Source organism: Mustela putorius, unplaced genomic scaffold (genome assembly GCF_011764305.1).
Source record: "Mustela putorius furo isolate JIRA1106 unplaced genomic scaffold, ASM1176430v1.1 tig00004035_pilon_pilon_pilon, whole genome shotgun sequence".
In the NCBI taxonomy this organism is placed as follows: domain Eukaryota; kingdom Metazoa; phylum Chordata; class Mammalia; order Carnivora; family Mustelidae; genus Mustela; species Mustela putorius.
In genome coordinates, this window is record NW_025422171.1 from 2,063,046 (window position 1) to 2,083,687 (window position 20,642).

Genomic DNA, 20,642 nt, shown 5'->3' on the forward strand with positions numbered 1-20,642 from the left:
GCAACCAGTTGCCAGCACAGCCCCTGGAGAGCCTGCCTGCAGCGTTCCCTGCTGTGCCAACAGTGCCCCAAGGAGTTCTTTTTCTAAGTAAAGTTGTTGGAAAAGTTAAGTGCAAATGTTACGAGAGATGAAAGTGTGTATTTCAGATGGTTTAAGTTTTTACAATTACATATGAGAACAGGAATATAATCTCTCATTCAACAGAAACATAAAGTGAAAGTGTTAGCTGTCCAGAAAACCTATTTCTGTTCAAAATTCTAATACCTCTGAAAAACAATATCTAATCACAGTAGTTTGATGAGATGTTATAGGAGATGTTTTGAAACAATGCTTCCTATCACATAAAACACAACCCTGACCTTCAGTGTACAAGATACCCACACCTTGCACTGCCCTTTATCTCTCCCCGAACCCCTGCTCTCCCCGCAACCCCACGTTCTTCCAAGGAGGTTGGAGACAATCTCTTCACGTCCTTAGAGACTTGAGAGTAATATCAACTCACCTGAATGTGCATGGCGCCCTCTACTGCCTCTTGAATATTCAAACACCCACTGATGAGTGACAGCTGTTCTTCAGCACCCAGGGAGCCTTTCAGAGAACCTGACTGCTCCAGAAACTTCATCTCTTTTCTAGAAAGAAGAGTGACTCTGTGAGTATTCTAAAGCAAATTTAAAAACAAAGGTAAACGCAAATCAGTAGGGAAATGCAAATCAAAACCACAACGATATACCACTTTACACCCATTAGGATTTAAAAATAGAAAATAAAACAAGAGTTAATAAGGATGTACAATGTCGTGGAAATGTAAAAGGGGAAGTCACTGCAGCAAACAGTTTGATGGTTTCTCAAAAAGTCAAAAAGAGAACTAACTACCATATGATCCAGCAATTCCAATTCTGTCAATATCCCCACAACGTGAAAGCAGATACTCAAATAGGCATTTGTGTCTTCATGTTCACAGAAGCATTGTTCACAACAGCCAAAAGATGAAACAATCCAGAAGTCCATATATGGATGAAAACAAATGTGGTACATACATGCAATGGAATTCAATAGAATGTTCTTCAGCCTTCAAAAGGCAGGAAATTGGATACCTTGGTGGCTCAGCTGGTTAAGCATCTGCCTTGGGATCAGGTCATAATTTCAGGGTCCTCAGATAGAGCCCTGCATCAGAGGCTCTCTGCTCAGCAGGGAGTCTGCTCCTCCCTCTCTCTTTTCCTCCCCCCTGCTCATGCGCTCTCTCCCCGACCTCAAATAAATAAATAAATAAATAATCTTTTTTAAGGGGGGGCAGGAAAATCTGCAGCATGGATGAACCTCGAGGACATGACACCAAGTGAAATCAGCCAGTCACAAAGAGACAAATACTGTATGATTCCATTTATATGAGGTACCTAGAATAGCGAAATTCAGAGGCAGGAAGTAGAATGGTGGCTGCCAGGGCTGGAGTAGGGTACCTGTGGTTTAATGGGGACAGTTTCAGTTTCACAAGATGACCTTTTGGAGATAGATGGTTGTACAACAGTGAGAATACACTTGATATCACTAAACTGTATTCCCAAAAATTATTAAGATAGTAACTTTGATGTTGTATTTTACCACAATTAGATTTTTTTTTTTAAGAGATGAGGCAAGGCCAAGAGGAGGTGAGATTAGAAAGTAGTAGTTCTTCACCTACTTCCATCAATCCCGAGGGAACAGGATTGAAAGAAAGTATCTCACCGTCTGAACTAGGGGCTTCACAGGGCATCACTCATGTAGTCACAGAGACCCGAGCTCAGAAGCACGGTCTCACTGGGTTTAATGCTCTGCAGTCACAGTTTCAAAATGCTTAATGAATATCAAGCAAAGGGCCCCACATTTTCATTTGCACTTGGCCTCACAAATTATGGAGTCAGTCCTGCTTATAATTCACAACATAGTAAATAAATACAAACACATACAACATATACAAACACATTTATGCTTTCCAAAAGATTCTGTGGATTTCTGCCAGTGAGTCAAATAATTTTTACATCATTTCATCTTCACGGTTTTAATCTTTAAGCTGTCAGTGTCTTCAGCCAAAGACTATCAGGAATAAACCTACAGTGTAACAAGTCAGGTTTGTTACTCGCTGCATTGAGGGAAAATGCCCAGTAGGGGGAACTGTAGGGTATTAGTAAGAGAGTGTCAGCGGGAACCTATAGCAGGATTTGAGCTTTGGTTGGGTGATTTGGAAGACAATCTGAGGGTCTGAGTTTACTGGATTGGATGCTGTAGAAAGAGAAGGAAACTTGAACACTGAATATCTCAATAAATATAAATGTTTGGAGGAAAGACTAGACTGAAGATAAAGCTGTCAGGGATGAAGAAGTAGCAGTCATTCATTTTAGCCAAGACAAGGCTGCTCAGTATTTGTGGGTTGCACAGTGATCTCATTTTTGTCCATGGTTAGACAAATTCAAAATGTGGTTTTGCTTTGTCTCATTCTGTCATGGCCTAAGAGTGACTCTGTCAGAGAGGAGTTCTTAAGACTGTTTATGTACAAAAGGAAAATCCCATGGCCTAGCCATGAATGCTGGGCCAGCTCGAAATGTTTGGGGCTGTGCTTTTGTTGTTTTTTTGGTTTTTTCTCCTTCTTAAAACTATGCATCCTGTATTTTGTTTTAGCTACAAATTGAGAAACAGAGGGGCGCCTGGGAGGCTCAGTGGGTTGAAGCCTCTGCCTTCGGCTCAGATCATGGTCCCAGAATCCCAGGCTCTCTGCTCAGCGGGGAGCCTGCTTCCTCCTCTCTCTCTCTGCCTGCGTCTCTGCCTCCTTATGATCTCTGTCTGTCAAATAAATAAATAAAATCTTTAAAAAAAAAACTGAGAAACAAAAACTGTCTTGCCACTGTTACTTTAAAAAAACAATACAAAGATATGCTGAAATGCAAACAGATGGTTACACACTTAGCAAAAAGAAGCTCCACATGGCAAAGATAACAAGTCGACAAATGATCAGGCAGATTCTAAGTCTTTCCTGCTTCTGAGTTGACAAAGATAAAAACACCACTGCAGGTCATCATCACACATGGAACTTGAACCCAAACTTTTTTAAAGGAAAGGAAGAATCTGAGATTGTTGTCATATAGATAATTTGGAAGATCCGTAATATATTAGCTAAAATATATATATATCTTAAAGTCAGGCCAGAAAATGGCTCCCTTACTTTGGAGGAACCTAAGGACACATATGCAGAAGTCCCTCCTTGGCACAAGTCAATGCTGGGAACTGAGTACCCCTGACCACTACCCCCAGTGAGCAAGCATTGGAAAATATTTTTAAACATTACACATACTTTAAAGTAGAGGTTTATAAAGTTAGTAACTGAAAACATACAAAACAAGGTCTGTTTCTTAGCCAGTTCATCAAGAAGTCTGTATTAGTTGTCTAGAGTATTGTGTGGTGTCTTAGCAACAGATGAGAAATCTACAATCTCATCAGTCCAAACTCTGTGGTCATCACACCTCCTTCTTTGGCTCTCCTGACTCTCTTCCCCTGATAAGGACCCCTGTGATTACATTGAGCCCACCTGGATAAACTCCCATATTCATATTCCTAACTTAATCACATATGACCTCTTTTTGCCTTGTTAGGTAATATATTCCCAGGTTCTGGGAATTAGACATGGACATCTTTGGGGGAATCATTGTTCTGCTTACTACCCTTAAAAAAAAAAACCTTTCAGAACAAATAGAATATGTGATATATGTAGAATTCCTGTAAAATTACTGTTTGAAATTGTGCTTACAGAACAGAGAGGATTTATCTATTAAAGCTGCCTCAGATCAGATACTTAGGTTATGTTTGGCTCTTTGTACTTTGTGGGTATTTTTCCACCATATTCTGAATTCCACTAGCTGTTGAAAAGTTTGTCGTCAATTTGTCATTCTTTTATAGGTAGTCTGTCTTTTCTCTCTCTGACTGCTTTTAAGACTTTTCTTATGTCCCTTGGTGTTGTGTAGCTTGCCTGTGATGTACACAGATACAGCTATCTTTTTTATTTCTCCTGCTTAGGACACTTTGTTCTTTCAGAATATGAGGATCTATGTCTTCAACTGAAATGAAGTCTCAATAATTTTATCTTCATAAATTGTTCTTCCCTATTCTCTCTAAATCTTTCAGACCTCTAATGAGATGTGTAGGGCATCCTCTCTGTATCTTCCATATTCCATAACTACTTTTTCACATTTTCCATCTTTTCATCTCCTAAATTCCATGCTAAATATCTTCAGATCTGACTTCCGGTTTAATATGCTCATAAAACCTGGTCTCTCGTGTATTTGGGAATTTTTAGCTGTGAGCTGATGTTCACTTAATTCTGTGGGAATTCCTTGATCCTCTGGTTTAAGGTACATTATTCTGGAGACGATATGCATCTTCCTTCTGATAGGCACTGCAGGCAATACTAACAAAGGAACCAATCTGAATTCTTGGATTAGTGGTTTAAAGACTACACAGGTAATAAGAATTTGGGCTCCAAACTCTTGGAAAGGTGGTTTGTGGTTATAAATTCTCAGAGAAACTCTTTCTCCCCTCCACCTAGAACCAAGGCCAAGACAGACAAGCCTCCACATACAGATTAGTTATTTTGTCCTACTACTCCTTTCACTAGCAGTATTGCCCTCTGAATACTAGCTTCACTTGGGGGTCTACAATTGGATACCCCATCTTGCACAGATTAAGGGTTGATGTTAGAACCAAAGCAAGATTCGCAAATATCTTAGAGCAGCTGTGATGTCCACATATCTCTTAGGATCTGCACTCCCAAATTTGACCTCTCAGAATTTCCATTACTTTCTTGCCAGCTCAGCTATGCATTATAAGCTATACATTTACTTAATACTTTTAAGTATTTTGAAGTGGAAAGGGCTTTCAGGATACTCACTTTGCCATATTACCAGAAACTAAACTCTAGACTATTTCTTTAAAATCTAATATTCTTAAATATCATGTGCATTTTATATTTCATGAGAAAAGAGAAATACTATAACATATATCCATTTCAGTAATGAGTTATTCAATGTGAATATGATGTCTACTATGCACATGAATTTATAACATACAATTGCTAATTGACTAAACATGGTTCTTGTTCATATGTGTAGCAAAAAAAAAACCCTTTTTTCTTTTAAAAAGTGGTAACTTTTGGGATGCCTGGGTGGCTCAGTTGGTTAAGCAGCTGCCTTCGGCTCGGGTCATGATCCCAGCGTCCTGGGATCGAGTCCCATATCGGGCTCCTTGCTCTGCAGGGAGCCTGCTTCTCCGTCTGACTGCCTTCCACTCTGTCTGCCTGTGCTCGCTCTCGCTCGCTCTCTCTGACAAATAAATAAAATCTTTAAAAAAAAAAAAGTGGTAACTTTTTAGAGTTACCACTGGTAAGGTCTTACTCTTCTGTTTCCCAATTTTGCCCACTTAGAAATTTTATATATATATTATATATATAATTTATATGTATTGTTGTTATATAAATATTATATATATTTACATATATAATACCTAAATTCACCTGAAGCCAATAAACTTAGTCTTAAAAACAATATATTTCTGAAATGCATCAAAACACAAAGAATGCTTCTTTTTTTACATAATCTAGCCTATTCACTCTGTTGCTTCAGAAATCGAGGCCCAAACTGGTTACAGACTCACTCAAGGATATAAAGCATTAGCCACGTATGGGATGGAAAACAGTCTTCTGACTCTTTCCTTTATACATACTGAATAAGAACTGCTTTTTCCCCACTCTTCCTACTAAACCACGATGGCTCTCTCATGTAAAAAAAAAAAAAAAAAGAAAGAAAGAAAGAAAGAAATCCTGTCTGGTGGGACTTACTTATAGGACTAATTGGCACAATTTATTGGCTTAAACCCAAAGATTCAAGGTAGCCAGTTTCCTGGAGAAAATAGGAGTTTGCATCCACTCCTTCCCTCATGAATGCTGCCTAACACCAGAGTCCCAGCCTGTCAAGTTTGAACTTAGGACACAGGGCTCCTGTTTTCCATCTGGGGAGCCCTGGTGTACCTAACAACCCCCCGCCCCAGCTCCTTTCAGGATTTCATTACCAACAGAGCCTACTGGGAGCCTATGCCTCGTGGTACATGGCCCATCAATTAGTTGATTCCTGCTGGGCAGTTTGAAATGAAGACCCTCAAAGTGGGTTAGTCAAGGGTCGGTGGAGCCATAGACATACATCCAACAGTACAGTCACTGCAATGGTAGGCTTTAGTAAGGCAGGACCCCAGACAAGAACCAGCTAGGAAACCATCCTCCCCAAAACTGCTGAAAGTTCCCAGAGCTGTTGACTGACTACCAGAAGCTCAGATGTCGCCTGAACAATGTCCCGTTTCTGCAACAGTGATGTAGCTGCAGGGATAGCTTCCAGTGTCCCTTGCTTCCTTGAAGAGCCTCACAATCAATCCCCACTGACAGAGGTAATCTGGGTACCTCTATCCTCATAACCTGAATAGGCCTAGCATCTATTTTGTTCAGAAATTAGATGGAACTATTGGCTGAAGGAAATTATAACGTATCTAAACTGCTTGGTTTTAAACGGTATGATTTATATAAATTAGACCTGCAGCAATAACTAAGTGTAGGGATCAATAACACTGGTAAATGTTAACCACATTGCCCATAAATACAACCCGAATAAAAGTGTTCATATCGCTGAAGAATGGTTTACAGCTACCAACCAAAAAATCATTTCTATTCAATTAAGTGTGTTTGTTGTTAAAGAGGAACAAGTAAGAAACATAATATGGTGCCCCTGTTCCTTTTCTGGAAAGACTTTGTTTTCACAATTTATTTTTAAAAGTAAAAAGAAAGTAGAAAGAATAATAAACATCCCCATATTTCTACTGAGAACTAGCAACCACCAATATTGACATACGTGCTTCTTGTCATTTTTTTAAATAAGCAAAACATTAAAGTTCTTTTAGCCACCAACCTCACACAACTATTTTCTACTGAATTCAGACAGGGTTTTTATTTATTTTTTTATAATTTTTTTATTTTTTTATAAACATATACTGTATTATTAGCCCCAGGGGTACAGGTCGGTGAATCGCCAGGTTTACACACTTCACAGCACTCACCATAGCACATACCCTCCCCAATGTCTATAATCCCACCAACCCTCTCCCTACCCGCTCTCGCCCCAGCAACCCTCAGTTTGTTTTGTGAGATTAAGAGTCTCTTATGGTTTGTCTCCCTCCTGATCCCATCTTGTTTAATTTATTCTTTTCTTATCCCCAAAACCCCCCACATTGCATCTCCACTTCCTCATATGAGGGAGATCACATGATAGTTGTCTTTCTCTGATTGACTTATTTTGCTAAGCATAATACCCTCTAGTTCCATCCACATCATCGCAAATGGCAAGATTTTATTTCTTTTGATGGCTGCATAGTATTCCATTGTATATATATACCACATCTTCTTTATCCATTCATCTTTTGATGGTCATCTAGGTTCTTTCCATAGTTTGGCTATTGTGGATATTGCTGCTATAAACATTCAGGTGCACGTGCCCCTCTGCATCACTATGTTTGTATTTTTAGGGTATATTTACCTACCTACCCTACCCAGTAGTGCAATTGCTGGGTCGTAGGGTAGCTCTATTTTCAACTTTTTGAGAAACCTCCATGCTGTTTTCCAGAGTGGTTGCACCAGCTTGCATTCCCACCAACAGTGTAGGAGGGTTCACCTTTCTCCACATCCTCGCCAGCATCTGTCATTTCCTGACTTGTTAATTTTAGCCATTCTAACTGGTGTGAGATGGTATCTCATTGTGGTTTTGATTTGTATTTCCCTGATGCCGAGTGAGGTGGAGCACTTTTTCATGCAGACAGGATTTTTTAATGCCATAGCCTAAAAACACAATGATAACATATTTCCCCCTTGGGAGAATTATGTTTGAGTAGCTAATGCGCTCAAAAACACCTGCTTTAAACTTTAGTAAGCCAAAGCAAATTTTAGCCTTTCCTCCCAATGTGGGGAATGAGATTAGGTTAGATAGATGGGACCACAAAAGCGGCTGTTTCTTTGATGAGATGGTGTTCTACAGACTTCCCGGGATTGTCCCTATGGCGAAAGAAAGGAAAAAGAGACAGAGGGTAGTAGCCAGAATAACCACACCAATGGCCTCATGCAGATTAGACTCTAGGCAAAGAATCTGTATAAGCAGTTTGGCCTCAAGGCCCTCTCTGCCCCTGGAAAAGACATGGTCATGAGGGGAGAGACCTGATCACACATTTACCAACTGGAATGCTGCATGGCTGAATGTCTAGAACCCTACTGTGCAGGGATCCTAAGAGAAAACCAGATGAAACGTTTGGAGGAGCTTTCAGATATACTCAGACAATCCCTCAAGTTCAGTTAACTATGCCCATAAATCAAAACCAGCCATTTGGCCATGTTTTATCCCAGTTAGACCAGTTCCAATATTTTTCATTGGTATTTTTCAAGAACTTAACACATAAACACCTGGAAAAGAAAGGGGTCTTAGTGGGGTTTTCAGCAGGCTCAGACATTCCAGAACGTTGCAGTCTACACCATTTAAGAACTAAGAATGTACTCATTCAAGACACAGGAGTACGTGGCTGCAGCCTACCATTTCTACCTCTAGAGGTCAGCCTAGCACTAGAAGTCAAAATATTGCCATCGTCTCTTCAATTAATTTATAAATTTTTATTCAAAATTGGAGAAAAGAAAATGTTAAGAATTATCCCTGTAGGGCAAAATATGGGTGGTTTAATTTTTTCATATTTCTATTTTTGAAGTTTTATTCAAAAGGAGCATTTATTACTTTGAAAAGATAAAGACAACGGAGAAATTGGAATCCTTGTCTACTACCACTGGGACTGTAACACATGCAGCTGCTATGGAAAATAGTATGGTGGTTCCTCAAAAAATTTTAAAAATGGACTTACCACAAGACCCAGCAATCCACTTCTAGATATATATTCAGAAGAAATGAAAGCATGAAATGCTTTCATTGGAAAGTATAAAGAGATCTTTATACATCCATGTTCATAGCAGCATTATTCACAATAGCCAGAAGGTAGAAGCAACTCAAGTGTCCATCAGTGGATGAAGGGATAAATAAAATGTGGTCTATACACAAGAAGGAATATTATTCAGCCTTTAAAAAGAAGGAAATCCTGTGGCATCTGGGTGGCTCAATCAGTTAAGCATCTGCCTTTGGTTCGGGTCATGATCTCAGGGTCTTGGGATCGAGCACCACATCAGGTTTCTTGCTCAAGGGGAGTCTGTTTCTCCCTCTGCCTCTGCCCCTACCCACGGTTTGTGTGCTCTCTCTCTCAAATAAATAAAATCTAAAAAAAAGAACCATGCCCCCCCCCCACATCCGTCCAGACACTGTCCTTTGATCAGCAACAACAATGCTAAATGGAGACTGGCAGATTCTTTTCTGGACAAACTGAAGAGTCAAAGAAAAGAGATAGGCAGACACAGATACTTAGAGATAGCACTGATGTCTCCAGGCCCTTACCTTAGCTCCGTTGCTATGGTATCCCCATCCTGGACTTTCTGAGTACCCCCAGCCACCACTCTAACTGCATACAAGCAGATTAACTTGAAGTGCCACAAAAATCCTGAATTCCGTTACCGCAACGTGAAACTGGACAACAGATGTGCAACAGTGCAGCCCATCTCCCACAGTGGGAGAGTAGATAGACCCTCAAAATCGTTCCTGATGTTTTTGAAGTGGGGATAAAAGGATAGAATACAAAAGTTTTTATTAAAGCATGGCCCCAGACTTCTTTTGCTTGACAGCACAGTGTTTTTAAAGTCTCAAATGCCTTCCACCAAAGGCTAGGTCCAATTTGCCAAGGGCTACACCTCTTCCTACTTCATTGTCTCCTCCACTGGTTACCAGACCAGCATCCTTACTCACCTGAATTTGAAACCCTCTCGGTGAAGTATATAAATTTAAATGTACTGTAACTCTCTCCATTTGCCCCACAGAATTACTAGGGATCTGATTGCCCCCACTGGTCCTGCCATCACTGCCCCTGCTTCTCCCCTCCTCACCTGGGCACTCTGAAATTCTCTTCCCTCAGGCTGGTGGTGACACTGGGACTTGGGAGGTGGGGAGATATTCAGGGGAGCAGAGCGCTTGCATAAGCCTCAAGTCTGTCAATTTCACTAACATTTACACGTATCAAGCCTTGGCCCAGTTAATACATGTACTTTCATTTGTTTGTCATTGTTGGAAATCTCAGAGAGACACAACTAGACAAAGCAGAATTCATAACATTCTTGAGTCCACACCCTATACCACATAAGCCTTCACAACCCTACCTTCACTGTTAATATGTGCATGTCCACATGCACAAAAGCATACTGAATCATGACAGAAGCATGTATCCTCAAAATGCTCAACAACAGTCCCTCTTATTCCCACCATTCAGAGACAGTCAAAGTATTCTGATTTCTCCCAATTTTATGAATGTACAATTAGCAATATAACTTCTACGAATCAGATAAAGCTATACTATTTCTGTTTGGGAAGAAAAATAAATAACTGAAATGAAGCAACCATTTGAACTGCCCTAGTAACAGCCAAGTGAGAGCACAATCTGTGAACACACAGATAAGTCAGGTTGAATGACCCCGCTGAACCCATACACCATCGGTGTGAACTTTTGGTATCAGGATCTCAGATCCCTTCTGAACTTTCCTGTGCAGGTAGGTTTAGTCAACTCGTTTCCTGTACCCCACTTCAGGGGAGTTTAATTAAACTACCAAAGACAGGCTCCTGCTCATGAATAGGGTACATGTCTCTCCATTTACAGAAGTTTTATTTCCTGTCATTCAAAAATTTTTTTAAATTTCTCCATGAGGGGCGCCTGGGTGGCTCAGTGGGTTAAGCCGCTGCCTTCGGCTCAGGTCATGATCTCAGGGTCCTGGGATCGAGTTCCGCTTCGGTCTCTCTGCTCAGCGGGGAGCCTGCTTCCCTCTCTCTCTCTCTCTACCTGCCTCTCCATCTACTTGTGATTCCTCTCTGTCAAATAAATAAAACCTTTAAAAAAAAAAATTTCTCCATGAATTTGTTATACATTCTTTTTCTATTTATACCTAGGTTGCTCACATTTTTGGTAACTGTAGCAAAATTTACTGTTTCCTAACCATGTGTTGCCAATGTATAGAAATATAATTGGGGTTTTTTTTCCTACCTGACATACATTTTCCCCAGCCTTGGAGTTTAACCTACACAATCTATGTTCGAATTTCACCTGATAATAAAGCAATTGCTATCAGATTGGCTAGGCCTGCTCAACTTCTCCTGAAATGTCATAACATGTTAATTATTACAAATACACTGCTGATCTATTTCCATGGTTGGGGGTGGGGGAATAGTAAATATTTTAGGCTTTGTGGATCATTTGGTCTCTGTTGCAACTATTACTATAGAGTGAATACAGACATAGGTAATATGTAAACAAATGGGCACCCTATGTCCCTGTAAAAAGTTCATGTAGGTTTGTTCCCTTAAGACAGGGACTGGGACTGATAGTTCTGCATCACTTCCTATAGAAGTGGAATTCCCTAAGTAGAGGACAGCTGTAGAAACACATAACTAGGAACCCTCAGAACCTAGAATCAGTAAAGGATAGCAATCTAACTATAGGAACCTGACCAGGACTTGGTATATTGGTAATCTACCAATCTATTGCCATAATCCTGAGAATTATTAATTTTGGCTGCAACTCAGCTGGGCTCATCATGAGGCCGCAGTCATATGGCACGTTAGCTAGGGATTATTTGTCGAGGATGGCTTCACTCATTTATCTAGCAGCTGGTGCTGGTGTTGGCTAGTGCTGGCTAGTGCAGCTGGGCCACATGTCTCTGCATGGCCAGACTGGACTGACTGACAGGATAAAGGATGGCCGGAAGGGTTCTCAACAGCAAGTGATGGTAAGTTCTCAAAAAACACAGGTGCTTTCCAGGCCTCTGCTTGCATCACATCTGCTATCTGTCCCATTGGCAAGTGCAAGTCTGTGCCCAAGCCCAGAGTCAGGCTTCTCCTAGAAACAAAGCCATGGGCACCTGGGTAGCTCAGTCATTAAGCATCTGCCTTTGGCTCAGGTCATGATCCCAGGGTCCTGGGATCCCTATTCAGGCTCCCTATTCAGCGGAAAGTCTGCTTCTCCCTTCCCCTCTGCCCCTCCCTCTGCTTGTGCTCTCTCTCTCTCTGTGTCAAATAAGTAAACAAAATCTTAAAAAAAAAATTCATACTGCAAAGAGGTGTGCAGAGAGGAATGGAAGCAATTTGTGGCCATTTTGGGATCTACTACAGTCAGCTATTCTAGCCAAAGATATATAGGAAAACTGATAAATGTCCCTTTCAAACCAGAACAGATCAACCCAAAAGGAATCCAGATCAAAACTGAATTCAAGATATTTAAGCAAGTGCAGAGGTCTGGGTAGCAGGTTAAAAATACCCACCAGAAGCCCAATTACTGGAAATGCCTAAATTCAGGGACAAGGAGTTCAGTCAGTAGGGAGACAGGAGGACAGAACAGCAACTTGGTTTCAGGGATCAGTTCTGGTGGCTTATTCACTTCTAATTTATTTAGAAAGCTGATTTGGTTTAGGGAATTTGCATACCAGAATGGCCATCTACAGGTGGTAAAGAGATGGCCATAGAGAAATTGAGAAGAGTTAAGTTTACCAAAATACAGTGATTTCAGATTGGGACTCATGCAAAACAAGGCAGTTTGCTCCCTGCCTCAGAGTAGAGGCCCGTCACTGAGGTATCAGTATGGTCCATGCCAGATGGCCCTGGACTACTAATGGCTAAGATGGCCCTGTCACTATGTGGAAACGATGCTGGATCCAAATCCTACAAAGTCAGTTCCTGATCTATGAGTCCATATTATACCTTTTACTTGATTCTTGTTTTTCTTCTTAAAATACATTCATATGTGTAAGCCTGATGATTCACAGGCCTGTACCCCTGGGGCAAATAATACATTGTATGTTAGTAAAAATAATTCAAAAAATTTAAAAAAATTTTTTTAAAATATTCATAGTCTTAAATTCTTAATTGAAACCTAACATGTGCCCAGCATAAGGCATACAATGGAAAACCAAAACCAAGTAGTAAAGCATCTGCTAATAAGGTTTTCCAAGGTCAAGCTACCCTTCTATTTTGAGATTTAAATATGTTTAGTTTTAAGCTTCTCATTTTACTGCTCCATTAGAAAAAGATTAGTCTTGGGTGATATCTTTTTAATTTTTCTTAATTCCCTGTGATCTCTTGGCATGGTATGAGTTGTGATAATTTCTCTAATCTTCTAATGTTGTAATATTTTTAAAAATCAACTTCACCCAGTTTAAGTTCATTTTTACAATTTCAGAAACAAGATGTACTATATCTACTCATTTAAGATATAGTGTTTGGGGCGCCTGGGTGGCTCAGTGGGTTAAGCCGCTGTCTTTGGCTCAGGTCATGATCTCAGGGTTCTGGGATCGAGTCCCGCATCAGGCTCTCTGTTCAGCAGGGAGCCTGCTTCCCTATCTCTCTCTCTCTCTGGCTGCCTCTCTGTCTACTTGTGATTTCTCTGTCAAATTAATAAATAAAAAAAAATCTTTAAAAAGAAAAAGATATAGTGTTTAATAGGTCTAATATAAATAGAATTTTCATGCAGAAGTAGTAATATTTCAACCACATATTTTCTACTATAAAATGTTCAGAAGGATCTGAATTTGGGAACTGAGCCAAACTGCCAGGGTGGGACAGATGGCCAGGAAAAAGGCTATGAAAAATATGGCAAGAAGAATTAATCTTTGAGACTCTAGACAAGGTTCCCATGACTCAGTTAAAAGGAATTACTGAGCTAGCATCTATTTCTGGAGACAAGAGATGTGCATGCTACTTCTTTCTCTGGCCATAATGGCTATCACAGAGACCACATAACATTTCAATACTGAGAGGTACTGAGAGTGTAATACACAGTCTCTGTCCTCATGGAGGTCACAACCTAGTGTGATGACTGAAGACCACAAGCCAGTGTCCTAAAATGCTGCCTGTTGGGCACTATTTTGACACAATGAAGAAGTTACACTGTTTATACTTCTTGACAAAAAAGATAAAGTTGATTCTCCTTATACTTTATGCCTAATACATGGTCAAGGACTTTGTAGTCTTGGTTCCTGGACATCTAAGGACTACAACCAATGTTGTTGACTTGAGCTAAAAGTCACTGTTCATCTGCAGCGTGACACAGTTTACCTACTGAAAGAAATAGCAATAATTCTTTCCTGACTGAAAAAATCTGAAACTCAGAATTCTTCTTACTGACAAAGGTATTTACAAAAATGAGGTTTGGGCTCAATCCTCTTCACTTGGTTTCCGTGTACAGGAATGGAACATCTGAAAATCTTGTGATTTAAGAAAGGGAAACAGGTGGTTTTACTTAAGTGACAAGACCAAAAATGTAGTCCTCCCGAGGAGAGCAATATGACACGACTCAGCCTGATTTTCCTGTTGCTATTTGCTAGCAATAATTCGAGAAGAAAGAGGTAGTCAGTCACAAGATACCCTAAGATCTCTACTTCCTGCCAAGGAAGTATAACCAGTTCTGCATATTTAAGTTAACTCAGCATATGTGCAGGTGAATTACAAAAATAAATTTTCTGCTATTGAGAAAAGATCTGAGTGTACTCTTTTTAAAGACTGGATACAAAAGAATTCAATAAATTGCTTTTCTTTAATAAAGCTGCTAATAGCAATAATTTTTTTTTTAGTTCAAAACTCTTACAGACTGACGTCTAAAAGTTCAATCTAATTGAGCATGAATTATATGAAGAAATATTAAAGCAGTAGGATAATAGGGAAGTATTTTATCTGGCCTTAAAAATAAACAATGAAATATATTTTTAAAGATTTACTTATTTATTTTAGAGAGAGAAGGAGAAGATCAAGCACAAGCAGACAGAGGGGCAGAGGGGGAGAGAATCCCAAGCAGACACACATTGAGCACAGAGCCCAAAGCGGGGCTCAATCTCAAAATCCTGAGATCATGACCTGAGGTGAAACCAAGGGTCGGATACTCAACTGACTCAGCCACCCAGGTGCCCCAATGAAAAAAAATTTTTTTTAATTTAATTAAAAAAAATTAAAAACCCTGCTCACAGTTTTCACATATACTCTCTGATGCCTGAAAGGGCTTTAAAAGTGGTACACTAAAATGATACACCTAAAAAATAAGGCCTGAAATACAAAACCCAGAGAAATAGAACAAAGATCTTTTCAGTTAGGAATCTTAGACTTTTCTCTTGGTTCCAACAGAGTAGAATTGACTTGACAAAATAAAAGATGAATGGTAACAGAAGTGGGAATTCTAGAGAGTAGAGGTCAGCAAACTGTAGCCGCTGGTTAAGGCTGCTCCACCACCTGTTTTCATATGGCCTATGAGATGAAATGGCTTTTACATTTTTAAATAGTTGGGGAAAAAAAGAATATTTTGTGACATGTGCAAGTTATATGAAGTCCAAAGTTCGGTGTGAATTCATGAAGTTTCACTGGAACAGAGCTGGGCCCATTTGTTCACATATTATCTGTGGTTGCTTCACTCTACAAGGAGTGGCTGCTATAGAAACCATATGACCTTCAAAGCCTAAAACATTTCCTACTTGGCCCTTACAGAGAGAAGGCCAGCCCCTGGAACACAGGTAGAACTACCTTCATACCTGACTTGGTCAGAGGCTGTGCTCTTCTGCGACACCACAGATACTGTCAATGATGTGGGGACCAAAGGCAGAAGAAAAATTATTCAGTTTCCTTACTATCTACAGACTATTGACAAGCCCTGGAAACAGGCAGAGTGACCTTCCTTTAGGGACTAATTGCCTTGATGTTGATACTTTGCTAATGACAAAAGGCAATCTTAGCCTAACCCCCAGGACCCTGTGAGTCAACAAAAACTCCTTTGGAAACTTCCTTTATCTCTAAACACCCCAAGATACATGTTGGCAATCATGCCCCAAGCATGTGGCCCACCGATTCTTACAAACTACAAGATCCCATATTGGAATAATTTTTATGCATGAGGGAGTCACAGCAAGCAGAGCAAGTCAGGAAAAATTTCAAGGTTCTCTCTTTAACCAAAAGAAGCAAAAACAGAAAAAGAACTCAAAGAAGATACACAAATAGCAAGTAAACATATGAAAAGATGCTCCACAGATTTGTCATCAAGGAAATGCAAAGTAAAACGACAATGAGCTGCCACTACCTACCTGTTAGAATGGCCCAAATCCAGAACACTGACACCACCAAACGCTGCTAGAACTCTGACTTACTGCTGGTGGGAGTGCAAAATGGCCCACACATTTGGAAGACAGTTTGGCAGTCTAGCCTTTGGTGCTCCACCCAGTCCTCTTTGAATCCCTCTGACCAGCACTGGGTGCCCATCCTCCAACTTTTGAATCTTTGCTGCTAATGGCTCACCCCTGCCCCCACCCCCAAAGTACTACCCCAGGACCCAGAGCAGAGACACAGAAGCACCTGGGAGTTCACATCCATCCAAGCCCCTAGGAATGCCCCTCAGTCAGTGACTGATGCAGAAATATGGAAACTCAGCTCTTGCCTTAAGCGGTGACATACTTGACACAATATTTTATGCTCCAGGACTCTAGGAATCTTGCTGATCCTGGGACTTCTGAAATTATACCCTTAGTTGGCCTCTTTGTCTTCCTTTTCCTGTCCCTACCAATCAATCCCTCATTGGTTTCTCCTTGTAGCACTTCTTTAATAAATCACTGGCCTGAGAATCCCTATCTCAGGATCTGATTTTGAGGAACCTGAGCTAAGACAACCTCAGGTACTGGAATTATTAGATATATAATATAAAACAATTATGTATTAAGTGCACAAAGATTTAAAAACTGGTAACCACAGGGACACCTGAGTGGCTCAGTCAGTTAAGTGTCTTCCTTTGGCTCAGGTCATGATCCCAGGGTCTTGGGATTGAGTCCCATATCAGGCTCCTTGCTATGTGCTGAGCCTGCTTCTCCCTCTGCCTGCTACTCTGCCTGCTTGACCTTGCTCTCTCTCTCTCTCTCTCTCTCTCTGACAAATAAATAAATCTTTAAAATAAAATTTAAAAAAATCTTTAAAAAAAAGTAACCACAGAGAATGAGCAAAACAATGAGAAGCTATTAAAAATGAATGAGTATATTTGGAAAAGAGGCAGATAGATAGAACTATTAAAGTGAAAATTTGATTATTGAAATAAATTCAGTGGATGATTTAACAATAGATAAGACACAGCTAAAACTAGAATTAGTGAACTGGAAGAAAAATCTAAGGAATGTATCCAAAATATATTCCAAGGAGTCAGGGAAACAGAAAATATAAGAGAGGTTAAAAGATGTGAAGGCTAGAATGAATTGGTTCAACAGACATATAATAAGAATCCAAGAAGGAAAAATAAACCCAGCAGTCTCACTCTTAGGTATGTACACTGTAGATATTCTTGTACTTATGCACCAGGAGACATACACAAGGACATAAATGGCAACATTGTTTACAATAGCCCCCAACTGGAAATAGCTTAATGTTCATCAGAAGCATAAAACAGAAGTAAATAATAGCAAAGTCACACACTAGAAAATTATATAGCAATAAACATAGATGTACTACAGCTATAAGCAATAACATGGATGAATCTCAAAAAAATTTCATAAGGCACAAAAATAAGCAGAACAAAACCATACATTATTTAGAGTACATATCAACAGTAAAACTTCTTTAAAGCAAGGTAACAGTATAGTTACTTCTGCTGGGAAGACACGGGATCAGTTTCAAAAGGTATACACAGGGTCTTGACAATACCTAGATCTCAAGATGGACAGTAGTTTCATAAATGCTCCTTTTATTGTATACTTCATAAGCTAACATAAATGACCTATTCCTCTGTGTATTTTAAATATTATATTAAAAGTAATGTTTGCAGGATCTCTATAAAACAAATAGTATAGATAGGTGCTAAAGGCACTCAGACCTACCCTTAATGCGTCAGATGAACCAGAGTTTGAATCTTCTGCCTTACTGTGTCTTTTTGAGCAGGTTATTGACCATTTATAGACCTAAGTTTTCTCCTAAAATAATGGCAATATAATCTGCCTCCTGGGGCTTACTATGAGAATTTATATATAAGATTACCAGACTAGTAAATTCCATGGTGGATAGAACTGTATCTCTCTTAGTCATCTATACATCCCTAGTGGAGAGCATATACCTGGAACATTGTAGATATTTATTATGCTAATTCCTCTTCCGTCTATAAGAGCACAGAACAAAACGTTAGGAGTATGTGTGTTTAGTTTTAAAGTTGTTATTTCATTTTTTTTTTTTCATTTGGGGTTTGTTTTTATTTTTATTTGTAAAGATTTTATTTTTAAGTAATCCCTACACCCAATGTGGGGCTTGAACTTACAACCCCAATATCAAGAGTCACATGCTCCACCAACTGAGTCAGGCAGGCAGGCACCCCTGTTTGTTCACTTTTCAGATTGACACTTCATCTTGACATTGACTCTATGTTACTACATATAAGAAGTAACTTGACTTCTCCAGGTTTTGGGTTCTTAATCTGTTACACAACAAAACTGAACTAAGGTATATCATTTCTTGGTGTCTATAGCCTGATGTCACACTATATATATTAGTTTTTTCAAAAAGTAACAATAAAGTCAGCATATATTTGTTACACAAAATGTAAATTCAAGTTACACATTCATGGATCTCCCCCAAGGAGAATAACTACCTATACAATACCACATTTGAGATGGTCAAAACTATGTTCAGCGATAGTCCTCTTGGGTGAATGTATCATAAATTAGGGCCCTCTGACCTTCCAGCACATTATATTAGTTTGGTGCTTCTATCTTTGATCTACCCATACTCAGCCTCTTTCCTATGGTTCCTATTTTCCTTCTTACCCCCTGTGATTATTCCAAAACTTACCCCTCCTCATGCTTAGCACTCAGTACACATAACTTCACCAACTCTGACACCTCTAAGTATTACAGTTATCACAGTTCATTTGAGTCCTGACAACATTAGATCAAATAGGTCAAAACAAACTTCAGGACACCCTCTTCCGAAAATATAATGCCCATGAAGCTCTAAGCCATCACATGCTGAGAGCTGGTCATCCGCCCAGAGGGAACACAGGGAAACGCTGACCTCCAGCCCAGTGTGACACAGGGACAGAAGAAAATTCACTCAGGCTAGAAGCCTAAGACGGATGTTCAGCTCCTCCACTCCCATCACACATTTTTATATCACACAAACAGTCCTCTCACAATCTGAGCCCCTTCTTCAGTCTTAATTTTTTATGATTCACCCACTGTGGGTCTGACCTTTACCAACTCAAAGGCACTGTAACCGCCATCAAATGAAAGAGTAAAATTACAGATAGTTATAGCCTTGAGAGTATGATAAACAAGACCCACTGAGAGCAGCAGAGCCTTTCCAATTCCTCCTGGAGGGTGCCAGCCAACTTACCTGATCTTTTCCAAGGCATTTGTTACCTGCTGTTGCCCAATATCATAGAGTTTCACCTTGAAGCCTCCACTGGCAAACAACATAGCCCAGCTTTGTCCAATGAGTCCACTAAAGGGAAAGAAAATTAAGAAATGTGTCCAGTTAACTTAATGGAACAGTTTTTCATTCCTAACCCAGAATGAAATTTTAAAAATTATATAGCATCCTATTCTAAAACACTTAATATCTTAAAATTATACATTTGTATAGCTGTATTTATTTAAAATATTATCTCTTAATGATAATGATCATATAATCTCTCTGATATGAGGAATTTGAGAGGCTGGGTGGAGGGTGGTGGCGGTAGGGAGGGAAAAAATGAAACAAGATGGAACCAGGGAGGGAGACAAACCGTAAGAGACTCTTAATCTCAGGAAACAAACTGAGGGCTGCTGGGGGTCGGGAGGGAGGGACAGGGTGGCTGGGTGGTGGACACTGGGAGGGTTATGTGCTATTGAGTAAGACTGATGATTCACAGACCTGTCCCCGAAGAAAATAATACATTATATGTTCATTTAAAAAATGTTATCTCTTTCCATACAGGGGCCCCTGAATCCTCAACTCAATCCTCAACAATATTACTGCTGACCAGAGTCAGCAGTAATATTCTGCCTGACACACTACCGGATGTCAGGTAGTTAACATTAGTTCACACACCGAAACAAAAACTCCACAGTCTGGAGCCAGTAGGGTGTGGTAGAAGTGAAAGACTCCTCTGTGAATCCCCATTTGACCACTGTGTCGGGCAAGTCGGGCAAGTCACTTAAGGTGAAGAACAGAGATAGTATTTTCCCCACCCTCTTCAATTAAACAATTGCTGCTACCACCACCAGCTTTTGAACACATCTTGGGTGCCATGAAATATTCAACATCTTATACATCATTCCTCTGTCAATCTTTACAACAACCCCACAAGGCAGGTGGTATTATTATTTCCCATTTTATATATGGGCAAACTGAGGCATAGAGGGGTTAAGAATATGCAAGCTAAATGTGCTGGAGCTATGAGATAAACCCAAAGAGCCAAACCCTGGGATC

General features: G+C 39.9%; 1 protein-coding gene across 3 annotated transcripts in view; it reads right to left on the bottom strand.

The window, feature by feature from the left end:
* Positions 1-20,642, bottom strand: part of CRYL1 (crystallin lambda 1) — a 151,147-nt gene that overhangs the window by 100,513 nt on the left and 29,992 nt on the right. For all 3 annotated transcript variants that reach the window (XM_004778259.3, XM_004778260.3, XM_045072397.1), the window contains exons 2-3: positions 19,566-19,673; positions 503-629 (exon numbers count right to left, since the gene is read on the bottom strand). In XM_004778259.3, the coding sequence (XP_004778316.1) occupies positions 503-629; positions 19,566-19,673 (235 nt within the window). The remainder of the gene's footprint in view (positions 1-502; positions 630-19,565; positions 19,674-20,642) is intronic.